The sequence below is a fragment of the Stegodyphus dumicola genome, chromosome 9 (genome assembly GCF_044657685.1).
Source record: "Stegodyphus dumicola isolate Sdum_Otavi_A_Nest chromosome 9, ASM4465768v1".
Taxonomy (NCBI): domain Eukaryota; kingdom Metazoa; phylum Arthropoda; class Arachnida; order Araneae; family Eresidae; genus Stegodyphus; species Stegodyphus dumicola.
In genome coordinates this window covers 105,435,873-105,452,149 of record NC_140776.1, presented here as the reverse complement: position 1 = coordinate 105,452,149, position 16,277 = coordinate 105,435,873, and the positions used below count along the sequence as shown (strand labels likewise).

General features: G+C 34.3%; 1 protein-coding gene across 2 annotated transcripts in view; it reads left to right on the top strand.

Annotated features, from left to right (window-relative positions):
- Window positions 1–16,277, top strand: part of LOC118194223 (SURP and G-patch domain-containing protein 1-like) — a 118,165-nt gene that overhangs the window by 47,785 nt on the left and 54,103 nt on the right. For both annotated transcript variants that reach the window (XM_085823861.1, XM_085823860.1), the window contains exon 6: window positions 12,860–12,978. In XM_085823861.1, coding sequence (XP_085679987.1) covers window positions 12,860–12,978 — 119 coding nt within the window. The remainder of the gene's footprint in view (window positions 1–12,859; window positions 12,979–16,277) is intronic.

Genomic DNA, 16,277 nt, shown 5'->3' with positions numbered 1-16,277 from the left:
TTTTAATTATCTCTCCCCGTGCTCTCTGACATGTATTGTAAAAGAACACCAAACACGAATGTGTTTCTGTCTACGTGTGCCACACTTCCTCCTACAATCAAAACACTAACGTGTTAAAATTCAACATAACGAGACCTCTTAACACACCCTACTTTCAACTCTAAACCCTGAGGTACTATTCTAAAAGTAGCTAACTCTAAAGTGTAGCGTCAGAGAGCCTAACTACATCATTCAACCTTTACCACATATTCGCCATGATTTAATCTTTACAGTCACACGAATAACAAATTTTTAACATTACTTTCACTTTTACCATATCACGGTATTTCTTAACATTTAAAATAACAGTTCACATGTATATAAGAACATATCAACATGCCGTTAATTTTACACATTTGAAAACATACATTAGTAGTACATTGTTAACTTCTATTCTTTTCAAAGCAAGTGCCAATTCTTTCTACATTGAAATAATACTACATTTCAAAAAGTCTTTCAGACTAAAACTTCTTTCTTGCTAGAATGTTTTAAATAAAATTTATACAATAACTTTTTACAATATTTAAGTCTTTACACAACGCTATTATACATCAACTTTAGTTTTACGCACGAGTAATTTAAAAACATAATACGAAAATCGGTCACAACTCATTTCTCGCCCTTTTGGCGATAAAGGTAGACCTCGCATGAGGTAAAACTTCTTGAAATCTGCCACTTGCAGTAAGAATGAAAGATTAACTTAAGTTTGCAAGGTAACATAAAATTTTACTTATCTTTGTAATATTCGGACATCCTTTTCTGGGCCCACTCTTTAAAAGTACTGCAGATAGTAGCTTGGTTTATCCTCCTTCTTGTACGGGCTCGCCCTTCAGTGCTTTCCTCTGGAAGCTTCCTTTTTTCACCAGTACGGCCACCCTTGAATACTTTCCTTTTCTCTTCTGCTTGTGGTCTTTGCCGTTTGATGGCAGCTGGTCTTGGCGGAACCGGGAAACTTCTGTCGTGATCCTGCTTGGACCTCGTTGTTGGCCGTTCAAATTTTTCTTGTACTTTTTCCTTCGCCGCTGATGGCCCTTCCGCAGTTCGGCGACTTTTGCTGCGGAGAGTTCTGTCGGATGAGTAGATCTTCCGTTTTAAAGCCGGGTTATAGTTGCCGTCAAATCTCCTGGTCCTCTTCACATACGTCGTCCTTCTCATTTCTTCATTCTGGGGGTGTTCGTGAACTCTGTTTTCTGGACGGTGGAACGGCTTCTTTTTCTTGTTACCTTCCATTTTTCCGCGGGGCAATTTTCTTTTCACTTGCTTCTGTCTCTCATTGGCTTGCCCTTGTACTTGTCGTTTTTTCACCTCTGGAACTTGTACCTGCGGTGTCTGCCGTGCCGGATCCTGCAAAAGATCTGAAAAGATTTGCATTTTATTACGATCGAAGTAGGGCTTGATTTGATCAATGTTTGTGGAACAGGTTTCACCATTTCTGGCTTTTAACACTACAACAGCGTGAGTTATTTTTTCTATAACATATAGTCCTTCAAATCGTGGAAAAAATTTGGCAGTTTTATCTTCTGGTGCTGAAGAAAGTGAATGCTTAATTTTTAAAACTTCATCCCCTACTTTATAAGTTACTCCCCGTCGTTTCAAATCATAATATAATTTCTGTTTTCTTTGTGCTACTTCCGTATTCTTTTTTGCTTCTTTTATTAGTTTTTCTGTATCACCCATTTTAAATTCTGGGGCTCTTTGTTGCACATAAAATAGTTTATCTAACGGTGTTATAATCTTTCTGCCTAGAAATAACTCAGCAGGAGTTTTGCCCGTTGTATCATGTTTTGCGGTCCTAAGGGCGAAAGCAAATTCATTGACATAGTTATCCCAGCTTTTATGAAAATTTTTAACATAACTACGGATAATTTTCACTATATTTCTGTTGACCCGTTCCGCTATATTTGATTGCGACCGATACGGGACCATTTTTAAATGACGTATGCCCAGTTTTTGGCACATGTCTTCAAATATATTACTTACAAATTGAGGACCATTATCCGATATAACTTTTAGGGGCGCCCCGTATTTTAAAATATATTTATTTAAAATAGAATCGGTAACCAATTTCGCGGAGGCTCGTTTTAAGGGAACAATTTCGGTCCATTTACTAAAATGATCAACCATAACAAGGAGATAGCGACTTTTATTTAACTGACTTTTTGGGAAAGGGCCCAATAAATCGATGCCAATTATTTCATTTGGAAATTCGGATTTAATACTATTTAGAAACCCAGCTGGGCGGAAATTAATATAATTAACGGCTTGACATGTTGGGCAGGACTGGACATACGCCCTTGTTAACTTTTGCAGTTCAGGAAAGTAGACTGCCTCGCGTACGCATTGGATAGTTTTTCAAATACCAGCATGAGAAGCTAAAGGGCTGTCATGGAGCTCATGCAGGATATTTAATCTAAGACTAGCTGGGATAACAGGTCGAAATTCGTTGTTGGAATTCGTAGTTTTTGTGTAGAATAATAGACCATCTATTAGTTTGTAATGGGCCGCCTTATTTCTTATCGCCACAATATCTTGGTGGCTAAAATTTTCAGGATCCTTCAAATACTCATAAATACTTCCAAACTCAGGATCCTTACCCAGTTCTGTTATTACAGTTTCTCGGGAATTTATTGTACACGCTGTAAGCATTGCAACTTTTACGGTATTACCCTGTTCGTCTAATTTAATTCGTGATAGGGCATCTGCTACGATATTTTCCTTTCCGGGGGTATGCTTGATTACCAGATTATATTCTTGCAGCTTGAGTGCCCATCTTATTAACCTTGGGGATAAATTTTTCCCTGAGTACAATCTAGTTACCGCCGCATGATCAGAGTATACTGTTATCGGCGCCTTTCCAAAATAGACTCGGAACTTTTGCACTGTTAACAGAACTGCAAGTGCCTCTCTCTCGGTCGCGGATTAGTTTCTTTGTGTTTGATTTAAAGTTCGGCTAAAAAATGCCACGGGCTGCTGATTTTGCGAAAGTACCGCTCCTACCGCATAATCCGAAGCATCCGCTGAAATTTCTAAATTTTCATCCTTTTCAGGAAATTTTAACACAGGGGCTTGCGTTAATGCTTGTTTTAATTTTTCGAAAGCACTATTGGCTTCGGCCGTCCACGAGAATCTTGCCTTTTTCCTTTTTAATTTTAACAATGGCTCAGCGATAGCCGCAAAATCTTTTATAAAGGACCTATAATATGAACAAAGTCCTAGAAAAGAAGAGAGCTTCTTTGCCGTGTTTGGAGTCGGATACTTTTGTACAGCGATTATTTTTGATTCATCTGTCTTGATCCCTTTTTGAGATATTTTGTAACCTAAATATTTTAATTCAGGGGCTGCAAATTTGCACTTTTCGACATTAACTTTTAGATCGGCCTCATTTAATAAAGAAAACACCTGTCTTAAATCCTGTACATGTTGGTCTAGATTATCACTAGTAATAATGATATCATCTAAATAGATAAATGTGGACTTTCCAAGAACAGGTCTTAACACAATGTCCATGCATCGCTGAAATGTTGCTGGGGCCCCTGAAAGGCCAAACGGCATACGCAAAAATGCATAAGTGCCAGACTTGGTTATAAAAGCAGTCTTAGGCACGTCCTCAGGCCTCACCCCTATTTGAAAATAACCAGTCGTTAAGTCTAAAGTCGTCATAAATTTGGTTGATTTTATGTTTCTTAAAATTTCTTCTATGATCGGCAACGGATATACCGGATATTTCGTTATGGAATTTAATTTACGGTAATCAATAGCGAATCTCCACCTTTTTGGATGCTCCAAAGGATAATCATTATTTTTCTTACATAAAACCACCGGGCTAGCATAACTACTTGAGATGAGTGTTATGATCTTTTTACGTAGCATATCGGTAATATGCCATTCTATAATTTTTTCCTTATTCTTATCATACCGGTATGGTTTTTGACGAACTGGCAATGCATCTCCGGTGTCAATACTATGGTTAGTAACCTGAGTAAATCCTGGAATATCACTAAATAACGAAGCAAATTCACTTACCACTTGTCGGATTCTATCTTGCTCGTCATTAGGCAGGTGGTCATGATTTAACCTTGGCGGTTCAACCTTTTCTACACGCACTGGTTTCATTGTCAGCTTAAGGGACGCTTCAATAAAATCCAGTGTAGCTTGTGCGCCTGAAAGAAAGTCTATTCCTAAGATCAAATGTGCTTGCAGATTCTTTACTATAAAAAACATCACCTTTACTTGTTCGTCCTTGATACGGATATACAAAGGTACTTTACCTACGCACTTACATTGTTCTCCTTGCGCCGCTAATACTGTCGTATTATTCGCATTATATATGCGGCATTTGCAAAAATACTTTCTAAAAAAGACTTCTGCCACACAGGAACACTGCGCGCCGGTATCCAGGAGTGCGGTGGCCGGGATATTATTCACCAAGACTTCAATTCTTCGGAAGAGTCAAATTTTTCATCTTTACTGTATTTAACTTGTAGGAAGAGGGGTTTTCGTGGCCTTCGGATTTCCGCACCCTCTCGTGAGCAGAAATCCGTTTTAGTTTAAATTATTTTTCCTTTCCGTGCTTTCCTTCTTTTTCCCCTGGCCTTGAGACTTTTTTCCTGGGTTGCTATTGAACTGTCGACGTTCGCCGGCTGTTTTTGAATGCTCGGGTTTCCTTGCCCACTGATTCGCTTTTTCTCCGTAGCCGTATGCTTGAGCTTGCTGTAGTCTTGGCGTACCAAATTGGTTTCGCTGTTGATATTGGCGTCTTCTTTCGACGTCCGCCGTTCTTCTACTTTCAAACTAGATTGCTAGCTCAAATAACTTTTCCAGTGTAGTCGGATTTGTTAATTCAATAAAGTCTTGCACTTGGGGTAGTAACCTCGGCAAAATCACGAATTATTTCAGGATCCGGACGGTTTCCATACAAGAGCTTGAAAACGTGAATTTTTCTTAAAATAAAGCTCGAGAGGTTTTCGATTCTTTGTTGATATATACTAAAAAGTTCCGTTTCTAATTTCGCACGATCCCTTACAACAGGGAAGGCTTTTTGTAGGGCAGTCTTGAAATTTTCGTAAGTATAGGTGGGACTTCCTGCTTGACCCGAGAGACTTCTGCCGATACATTTGAACCAGTTAAGCGCTTGGCCCCTCAAAGCGCTGGTAGCTAAGGTAACTTTTTGAAACTCGTGCACGGGGTAGAGCATGAAGTGGTCATCCAATTTTTCCAAAAAACTGGTTACCGGTGAGTTTCCGGTAAACGTTGCTTCTGGTTTCATCGAAGCGCGCATGGTCTGGACGATGTAACCGAATCCTTCCAGGACTGCAGCTGGCATTTCTGGATTCTGAGCCATTTCTGCAGGCAGCACAGGTTCTTCTTGAAACTCGGCCATGGTTATTCTTCTTCGTTGGGCGCCACTATCAGGTTCAATGTTCTTTCTAACCTTCTTCGGGAACATACAAGGACCTGACTCGGAACAGAGAGCTTACTAAAGCTATGTTCACTAATTGTGGTAAGTAGACAGGATACAGGCGAAGGGTATACAAAACCCTTTATTTTTCTCTATATACAATAACTTCCGTACTTCGGAATACACTGACCCACCACTCGGGGTCTAACGTAAAAAAAGTATAAAAATAAAACTAAACTCTAATTTAACTTTAGAATAATACACGTGGAAGATTGGCCTTATAATAACAGGAAGCGTATGTAGCACAGAGACTGTGAACACTACAATACGTTTAATTTATCAAGAGGATTAAAACCTCTGGCCTGGAAGGCGAACAGCAACTGCGTAACTTCTAAGGTAAGCGGCCTGCGTTGACTTACTGCTTCCTCTCTTCCGCTTGGCAAAAAGGCCACACTTAAGTACTTGGCGTTCGCCAGACAACTTTGCATAAAAACCTTCACGCTTATAATTCTGGCCGGAAGTAGAAAATAAGAAGTGATAGTAAAGATTTAAAATAAAATAAACGTTAGTAAAACTTAAGATCCTTACAACATAACTGCAATTTGGCTGGGTCTAACGTTAAATTAATTTTTTTTTAACTTGTCAAACACCTTTTGTAAAATAATTACTAGTTCATTTATACTGTTAGCTGCAACAAATATGTCATCTAGAAAATATTGTAAATTTGGACCCTGTAATTCACCTAAACATTTTGATATTAGGGTATGGAAATAAGCAGATGAATTTTTTGCACCAAAAGGTAATTAATTTCTTAATTTTGTCTTGTTTCCCCCAAATTCTTTTATGGGCACTTTAGTAATACTTTGTGTATCTGGGAGATCTGCAAGTACCCTTCATTAGTTTAAATTATTTCTACGAGTATTGTATCTTCTGTATTGTGGCCTATTTCTATTACTGTTCTGTGGTGTATTACCTCACATGAAAGCATACTAACTATTATATCTATTCCTTCTATTGATAAAGTTACCCCTATAAAAATTTCTTCTGTGATTGTTTCTAGCCTGTGTATAATATTGAAAATTATTGTTTGAAGGAAAATAAGGACACTCTGTAGTCCAATGATTCTGTTGGCAAATAGGACAAGACTCTCTATTATTACTACTTTGTGTAGCATTATTTTCTAGTCTAGTTACATTGTTTACACTACCATTAGGTAAAATTTCATTAAATTTTTTTGACAAATCCTCTATGGCTCTATTACTTTGCATTTGTTGCATAATTAATGTATTTAATTCAGGTGAAAAATCATGTGTCTGTGAGCTATTACCAGAATCCTCCGATGCTTTTTCTATGTTCTTTGCCTGTTTAACAGCAGTAGCAAAATCAACAGGTCCTAGTTTTTTAACCTCCAGTCTTAAATCTGGTCTGAGAGCTTCTAAGAATTTAGCAAGCATTGCTTTTTGAGTGAGGTTATGTACCTCTTCACTCGAACTAGGATAGCACCCAAAATATTTTGTAGCATAAGTATTCACTTTTTCCGCTAAGTCCTCGACTGACTGATTTGGGGTCTGTCTAACTGAGTTAAAGTTATTTTGAATTGTGTCAAATGACTGAGATTTTGCAAATTTTTTACTTAGTAATGCTTTTAAATCATCAAATGAAATATCTTTACATGATTCATTATCAATTACAAATTTTAATGCTTTACCCCTCAATTGAATTTTTAACACCAAACGTTTTCTGTTCTCATTCCAGTTCTCAATTTGCCATTTGGCATAACTGATCTAAAAAAAATTTTATATTTTCGTCATGCTCCCCTGAAAAAGTAGGCAGAGCAGTAGCCAAACTCATGTTCATTACATTATTTTTCTTAGCCATTCTGAATCAATTTACTATCCTTTAGTACCACTATAAATTACTATTATTATTACTCCTAATATATAGTACATTCATAAATACACTATTGTAACTTATCGAAATTTTTCACATGGATACAAGTTATTACATACTCATTACCACACAATATGATATACATTCAGGAATAATTTCTTAAATACTGACCAATTTTGAATTGATATTACCATTTTTACATATCTATTTTTTATCATTAAATTATTTCACATTAGCAGAAAACATAGTCATATGGAATTCTTATTTTTTTTTTTTTTTCTTTTTTCTTTTTTTTTTTTTTTTCTTTTTTCTTTTTTTTTTTTTTACTTATGCAATTTTTAACTTAACCTTTCTTGATGATTCATATCAAATAATCAAAAAATTTAAAATTTTATCCAATCATTACTAATATTCACCTATTTGATATCAGACATAATCACAAAATTCAAAATATTTAAGCAATTATCAGTAATATTCATACTGGAATCACATGTGTAGTTATATTTTTAGGCATAAGCATAAAATGGTTCTCTACCTGAAATCAAACAGTTAAAACTTAAATTCATTTTTTTTATCACGGCACCATTAAGTGGTGCCTTTAATATTATTATCCTGGTCACGGCACCATTAATGTGGTGTTGTTGGCCGTGATCGTATAAAAGTAACGATACTAAGAGTATCAAATGTGAATTAATTCCGCGTAAATAGTTAAAGTAAAATTTAGTGATTAGTACATTGTGTGATCTTTAATAATAAGAATAAAATGACTTACAAAATAAGGTGTGCATGAGTCTGTATTTCTCTTTTAAATATACATTTATTAAATCACAAAACGAACTTTTCTTGATTAGCCTAGATAAATCACAAAAACACACTTTTCTTGATTAGCCTAGATTATATACGTTACAAAAAAAACTTCATTCATGAATGCCTTTCGGCATGTCCTACTCGTTAGTCCTATGTGACTCTCACAGCGTTCCTTTCTTACGGTATACTGTAATTCCTAATCCTACAGCATCGATGGCACTTTACTTATCAGCATCTTGCAAGAAGCTTAATTAATAGGCAGTGCAATTATTCGCGATTAGAAGAGAGAAGATTTCTTATAGATAGGCTTGAATTTGGCGCATATGGTCGGCACTTCGAAAAATCCAATTATCAGGATTATACACGTTGAGTCACAGCACAGAAACAATTTTTACCTCGCATCATAATCAGCAAAGTTTACCTGATTTCTTATATTCTTCATACAAGAACATATTTTCTCCTCCATCTTATGCAAAGGAATATCAGCTCGATTACATTATGTTTTACCATGGACGATGGCGAGAGCTGTGTGTGTGGCCCGAAGGCCCACACACTCGTTAACACGACGACAGGCAGAAAGAGAGACAAAACCAGTCCGTCCAGTTTTTATCCACTGCGACGCACGTGGCAGGGCGCGATAACGATTCAAGAATCAATAAAGCCACCGTGTTCACAGTGAGAATTCTGTGTTCTTACAAAGTGGTATTTTTTTACTGTGCTGTTTTGGCGAACTTCAGAATCTATCATTGTTTTGAGTATGTGCACCAGTATAACCAATAATTTTGTTCTGTTGAAAATTCCAATAAATATGTCAATCAAAATTTTTTCATTTTCAATAACCTCTCTGTTACTGTTTTCACTATCAGTAGCAGTATTTTCTGGGTCTAGAACCATACTAAAATTTCATATTTGGTTTGTGATATCCGAAAACCTTCAAATTCATGGCTATCGTCTTCATGATCCTCACCATGAAATATGGCAGTGGCAAGCAAATTTTAAAGTATCTAGAGACACACCCTTCCACAATTTTACGATGCTCCACACAGCAGATTTTATGCTAAAATATTTTTTAAATTCTTTAATAGTCTTGCCATTATTCAAGAAGTTTAACATGGATTATAAAAATTATTTCAGCAAGTGCACTATTCCAATATCCGTAGTCTGAATGATGGATGTACAATTCGGAGGAAAGAATGATATGGATACAGTATCTTTCACTAAAACTTTAAGTGAAGTATGAGCCGAACATTCAGCCACAATCAGGACAATTTTTGCGTCATCGGGTAAACCAACCAAATTCAAATGTTGCCAAGCCTCGGATATGAAATAATTTTTAAATCAATCATTCGTTAACTCTTGTGTCATCCATGCTCTTTTATTTGCACAATATATAACTGGGAAAATCTTTACTCTTTTAAATGCTCGAGGTCGTGTATTTTTCCTGATTATGAAAAGTTGACACTTGTGTGTTTTTGCAGTATTTGCATTTGTTAAAATTGTTAGTCTTGCTTTGGAATCTTTGACGTCAGTTGGAGATTTTTCTGTAAAGGTTGGCAAGATATTTTGCAGTACATATTGCCAAAAAAGGCCAGTTTCATCAGCTTTGTAAAATTATTCTGGAGATAACTTTTCGTTAATGAGTTTAATGAATTCATCTGCAAATAGTTTAGCAACTTCAATATCAGCTGAAGCTTTTTTGCCTGAAATTTTGAATTGTTTTATACCATGACGATATTTGAATTTGGTTAACCATCCTGTCAAATATGTGCATTTAGTTTTTAAGTTCATTTCTTCATGAAATATTTTGGCTTTGTCATTAGCAGTGGACCCGTCAATGGCACACCCTTGCTTTGACGCTGTCTTACCCATTCAGTTATCACATTGTCATGATCTTCACGTTTAGCATTACGAATATTTTTTCTGTTATGCATTGACAGTGGGGTGTCGGAATCCACAAAAAGATTCTTTTTCTGTTTTTTTGTGCCATATGCAGTTGACTTTCCTATGTCATACTCCTCACATATTTTGAGAAAGATATATACCTTTATCCATTTTCTGAAGCAGTTCTACTTTTTGTTTAATGGACATCAAAACACGCTTTCACTTTATAGATCCAGTTGCAGCTGCAGTATTGGAAACTCGTTTTGACATAATCAAAAGTTCAAACTTTAATTTTCATAAAATTTCTGTATTAACTGAAATTCCTTAGAATCAGTAAAGTATAATTTTAGCCTATCTTAATAGCATCCACTATGCATATTTGGATATGTATGCATTTTTGGAGATGAAAGCCAAGTTGTTCAAGTCTAATACAAGCAAGATTAAATATTGTCTTGCTTGTATCGCATATTGTGACAATTAAGCCTGAACTATATTAGTTTAGTTATTTATTATACTAATATATGCAAGAAATAAACGTATTTATTTCTTGCACATGCTCATATCTCATCTGAGTCCTGAATAAATAAATTTCCACAGATACGTAGGCTTATTAAGGGCTAGTGCTAGATATCTTACTGCCTGATGCAGTCTCTGTGGGTGCTAAGTTCTGCTTCCAAGTGCTTCCTTCAGTTTTAAATTTGGGGTCCCGTGCTTTCCCTAAATTCTGCCGTGCGGTGTGGCCATATGAGTTCTTGCGTTGGTTCCGAATTTTTTTGAATAATGAATCAGGTATTCTTAATTCCAGTAGCACTAAATGCAATCTTTTGGCTTATGAGTATCATTAACATAATCTATTTTTAGCGTATGGAAAGGAATTTTTCCTCCTAGGTATTTCTTAGCGCATTTAATTTAAATCTGTAATCATTGCCTAGTGTAATGTCAACATAAAAGATTACCATACTCTTTGTTATTCAATCACCAATATTAAAAAATTTGTTTAGGCATCACTGCATAAGTCATTACTCAAATTGTCATGCATTAATAAACATGCCATGATGAAAGGAAAGCAAAATATAATAAATAATGATTCGCCATGTTGCCGTCAGGGATATAAAATATTGGTAGGTGTAAAATCGGCAATGTTTCTATGTTGAATATTTTGGTTGAGATGTATACCAAGCAGATACGCAGCTACCAAGCCAAATTATTGATCAGGTAAATTTATGCTAAAATGATTTTCTTCAAAAAATGAGGTATTCTATTTAGTGCGAAGTAAAATTATGAAACGGGACTCTCCACATGTTTTATTATGGGGAGAAGAAATCAAATGCTTATGCGTAAAGCATACCAAAAAAAAAAAGGGGGGGGCGTCCGGATCTCGGACTTTGTACTGTATATAATTTCATAACAAGAGAGAGAAAACTTAAGATTTTTTTTTTAAGTGAACCAATCATTATTTCTTCATCTGCTGCTAGGTCATGACCGACATTTTGGGAATCACTAATCTAAACTTTGTATAGATGATTATGCAACATAAATAGGATTGAAAGAATAGTAGTTGATCACTATGAATGATGGATAAAACGGGGGGGGGGAATTTGTCTTCCACTGAACCAAGCTCTGTAATTTGTAAGATTGTTTTCTGATAATCTGAAAATAATTTTCTTCCGAGATATAAGATAGTGTAAGTAGCAGTGTTTGCTTCCTGGTCCATGTTAAACTTCAATCCTTTTGACTCTAGAAAAATGTGGACTGCATGGAGAATAATCTAAAGACTGCCTTCTAATTTTATGCAGAACTCCCGTAATCTATTGTGCATTATGTATCCTGGTATTGTGTCAAAAGCAAAATTGATTTTTATAAAGCAGTTTAGGTCTTTTTTCATGAATTGCTTCCTTCAAATGAAATCACAAAATGTTATAATAACATTATGTATTTGTAGTCCCCCCTGAAAACTATTGCCACAGTACTATTCTATAGATATCTTCGAAATTAGGAACTCCAAATTTTTTTGGGGAGGGTCACTCCCAAACTATTATTGACTATGTTTCGTATATGCTGGACATGCAGGAAAGGTGCTTTATTTCATGGCCATAATGTCTGCCCATAAATCATCAGTTTTAATTGTTCTCAAGAATTCAGAATATTTTTCCATTTGTTAAGGAAGCATCTGGCTATGTGAATGTGATGGAGCTTCTTAAGGATTCTCAAGTTCTTAATTCTTCTTAAGTGCGTCTTAAGAATATCTTTACATTTTGCTACATCAGTTTAGCTAATAATTCAGAACAGATAAACATCTGTCTTTCATTAGTGATGCTTTCATATGTTTGGTCTCTATTCACAGTGTTTCAGATGGTCATGGATGTTGATGTGTGCCCCAATTTCAAGGCTCATTTTTCACATCGTGTTTGACTTCTTTAAAAGGCATTTGTCCATTCTTCTTTCACTGTATGTATTTATCATCTCAAATATTCTGTGGTAACTCTTATGCAATTTGATGTAAAATTCAGTTTTATGCAAGTTGCTATAATATTCAGTTATCCTTTATCTGGTAATCTTTTCATCTGTCATTGTAATCCATATCATAATTTGACTTATGATATAGCACACAAACAAATGCCAATTGTATATTCGCTTTATTTGTATAAAAGAAAGAAGAGAAAAAGATGATGTAGGCTAATCTTTATAGACAATAATCAATCGTTCTGTGTCCCCATTCCACAAACTTTTAGAACAGCCTTGATATTGTTGGTATTATGCATTGTAAACTCATTCTTACATATTTAAGAATTTAAGTTAAATAACATATTGAATGCATATTGTTTAATATAATTTGTTTTGCAGATTTTTGAATGACCCTGAAGGGGAAATGTATAAACTGTATCAAAAAAGGGTTTCTGACTTGGTAGAAGCTAAGAAACGAGCAGAAGCTGATGGCCATATGATGACTTTTGGTAAAAAAGGTGAATTTTTTCCCCCCTCTGATATTTGATTATGTTCCAGTACTTTGTTTAGATTCTTTTTTTAATCTAGATTTTTTTTTTTTTATTTTTAATGCCATTTTCTGAATGGTGTAAATAACGTAATTCTTTAGCAATCTAAAAACTAATTTTTAATTAGCTTAAAATGGAATACATTTAAGAATCTTCAACAATGCTTCAATATTAGAACTTCCTCTTATTACCATTTTGCCCCATTCACTATAGGCTTATGATTCTACATTTCTAAAAAATTTCTTGGATTCTTCTTTAGAATTAGTCTACATGTGACCTATGTAAATTTGTTACGACCTATATCCAATATATATATAAATTTATTTAAACCACCTATATATAAATTTACTACCTTTCATCTTCTTTTATATCCTTATCTGAGTTTTGATATGAAAGTTGTGAGGTCCCTTACCCGTCTCCCCCCAAAAAGATTGTCTCTCTAAAGGAGTTGTCAAACAGTTTTCTGTGCAAATTTATGTCATGTGTCTGTGTATACATTAGCTGCATGAGACTATATATTGTTGCATAGTAAGTTAATAGCCTTTGACTATAAGCCATTGTACTTTTCTTTGAATGTCCTTTACAGATATTGCAGCGTAGTACCATAAGAATTAGCATTAATGTTTTCCTCGTGTTCAGTATATTTGGAAAGTATTGATTTTTATGGCCAAAAGTTTCCAGTTGAGGTCTTACTTTTCAAAAGAAGTGACAATGCTTCTGTAATCTCCTTTGTTGTTGTGTTGCTAGCTAGCAGTGGCGACACTCTAATCCATTCCTGGTAAACAGTGTGATTAAAAATATGCTTTAATAACAATGATAATTTTCGAGGTGTGTAGGCAGTATGTTGTTTGTACTTCTTATGTTCCTTGTTAAAAACTTTTGGAATCTGAAGAGTGCAAGGATGTTAATAGTTCAAGTGTTCCCAAATACGAGGGATCTTGATATTTCCTTTTTATTATGGTCTCTGCCATTTAATTGGGGTTAAGATTGTCAATAAATCACAATCATATGTCAAGGAATGGCCACGTAATAATGATCCTCATCACTTACTGTGTGGTTATCAGAAGCAAAGCTCTGAATAGACCATGTTTTATTGTTGTATTTTTAATACATTTTCTGTCCTTTTTCCAAACAGTGTTAAAATTGTTCGTTAGCCAATTGTTTTGATTGGAGTGAGGAAAATGCTAAGAACTGCCAGCTGTTTAGTGAGAGTTAAACATTGTACATTAGTGATTTATTGATAATTTTGACTGTGTTTAAATTATGATAGTCACAATACTTAAGAACTGTGATCTCTGAGCCTTGATTGTTGTTTGCTCAAGACCAAGTTATCAGTACTCGCCTTCCAGTGTTTTTGAATTAGTTCTTATATAGTCTAGTCCTCTAATGATTTTCAGAATAAACTTTCTACTGTTAAAATAACAGAACTTTTTTTAGTTGCTACAAAAGAATGATTGGCATGTCATTTATCAACACCTGAAATCAATGAGCAATGCAGTAACGTGATGGGGAAACCTGCCGATGTCTGAATGATTGGGTATTTGGGGCGACTTTGATGTGAAAGAGTTAAGACAGATCAATATCTTTATGTTATGACAATTTATCAATTTCTTATTTCACTTAGTTTTAATCATAAATTAGATCCACTTTTAATTTTGTTCTGTATTTATTTTTCAAATATAACATGAAAGAGACTCCTTGTTCAGGCAAATCAGTTATGCAAAAAGGCAATAAAAATTTAATAGCTTTATTTGAAATTCCTTTATATTCTTTTTCCTATTCAGCCAATAGTTCATAAGTGTGTTATTTTTGAAATCTTCAGTTAGAGGTCGATCGCAGGAAATTTTTATCAAATGTTCTTTTTCTTCACAAGATAAAATTTCAGGTACATTTGAACAAAATGGATTTCTAATCTAATTTTCTTTTTTATAATCTTTGTGAAAATACATGCTAAAATTATTTATCAGTGAAAAACAATGATTTTTATTGTTGGATGCTAATTCCTCTTTCATTTTCAAATTATTTTCAGTTAGAAAACTTTCTAAAAGTGGGAAAAATGCTTAAAATATTATTATCCAATTCTTTGATTATTAACTTGATTTTTTTTATTGTTGCATTTATTTTATGTTTAATGGTAAACAAGTTAATACTTTGTTCTTGTAATCCTGAATTTAATTCATTTAACTTTTCAATAATATCAGCTAAATATGCTAAACCATAATTCACTAAATAATATTTTTGCAATTCAAATTTTGAATCATAGAGGAAAATTTAAATTTCTGATCGAAGTTCAAAACGCCGATTTAAAACTTTGCCTCTCGATAACCACTTTACTCCAGAATGTAACAAAAGCATTTTGTGTTCACTGCCCGTTTCTTGGCATAAAATGTATATATTCTCTCTAGTTTACGGCTGAGCTTTTTATAAAAATAACAATTTTCACAAATTGATTCAAAATGATTTTCTGGTTTTCGGGCTTTGTTTTGGCTACTAAAGCTTCACGATCAATTGGGGCAGTGAGTAAATTTAGTTTCAGGTGTGAATTCCTTTATTTGAGAAATAACATGTAATGTTTTCCTGTTAAAGCCCAAGCTGTGTACTGCATTTGGCAATGCACTTATTCCAAGGAATATCATTCTCAGATTTAAAATTATCAATTATTTTGAAAATTTCATTTGCAGTTGCTCTATCATGAAGAGATTCACAAATAAATACTCTTCAGCAATTTGTTTATCTTCTTGGAAACATATGTAAACTAATAATTGAACATTGAAAAAGTTCATTACATCAGTATTTTCATCCAACTGCAAAGCAAAATACTCACTGTGTTTTATTTTTTGAATGTGTCTCTTTTATGGAATTTGTCATTTCACTAATTTGTTGACTTACTGTATCATTTGATAACAGAATATTATTAAGTTCATTAGTCTTTTTTTTTTTTTTTTTGGTTTAAAAATGTTAAAACAATATCTTTAGCTGCTGGTAATGCAAGGTTTTCTTCAATATTGTGAGCCTGCCCAGTCTTGGCAAAGTAAGGAATACAAAACAGCAGAAGACAAAATACCTCCTGTTAGAGACAGCAAATCTACTTAAAAGATATTCTAATTTTAAAAGGAGCAATATGAGGCTGGAAATGATGACATAAAGTGTAGACATGCTAATAAATCGATCAACTATAGAAGAATTAATGAGATACTATTATCTTTTTATAGGGACTTATTTTTCTTTTCTGTTAAATTCAACATCCATTTCTCTTACTCCTTTTTAAA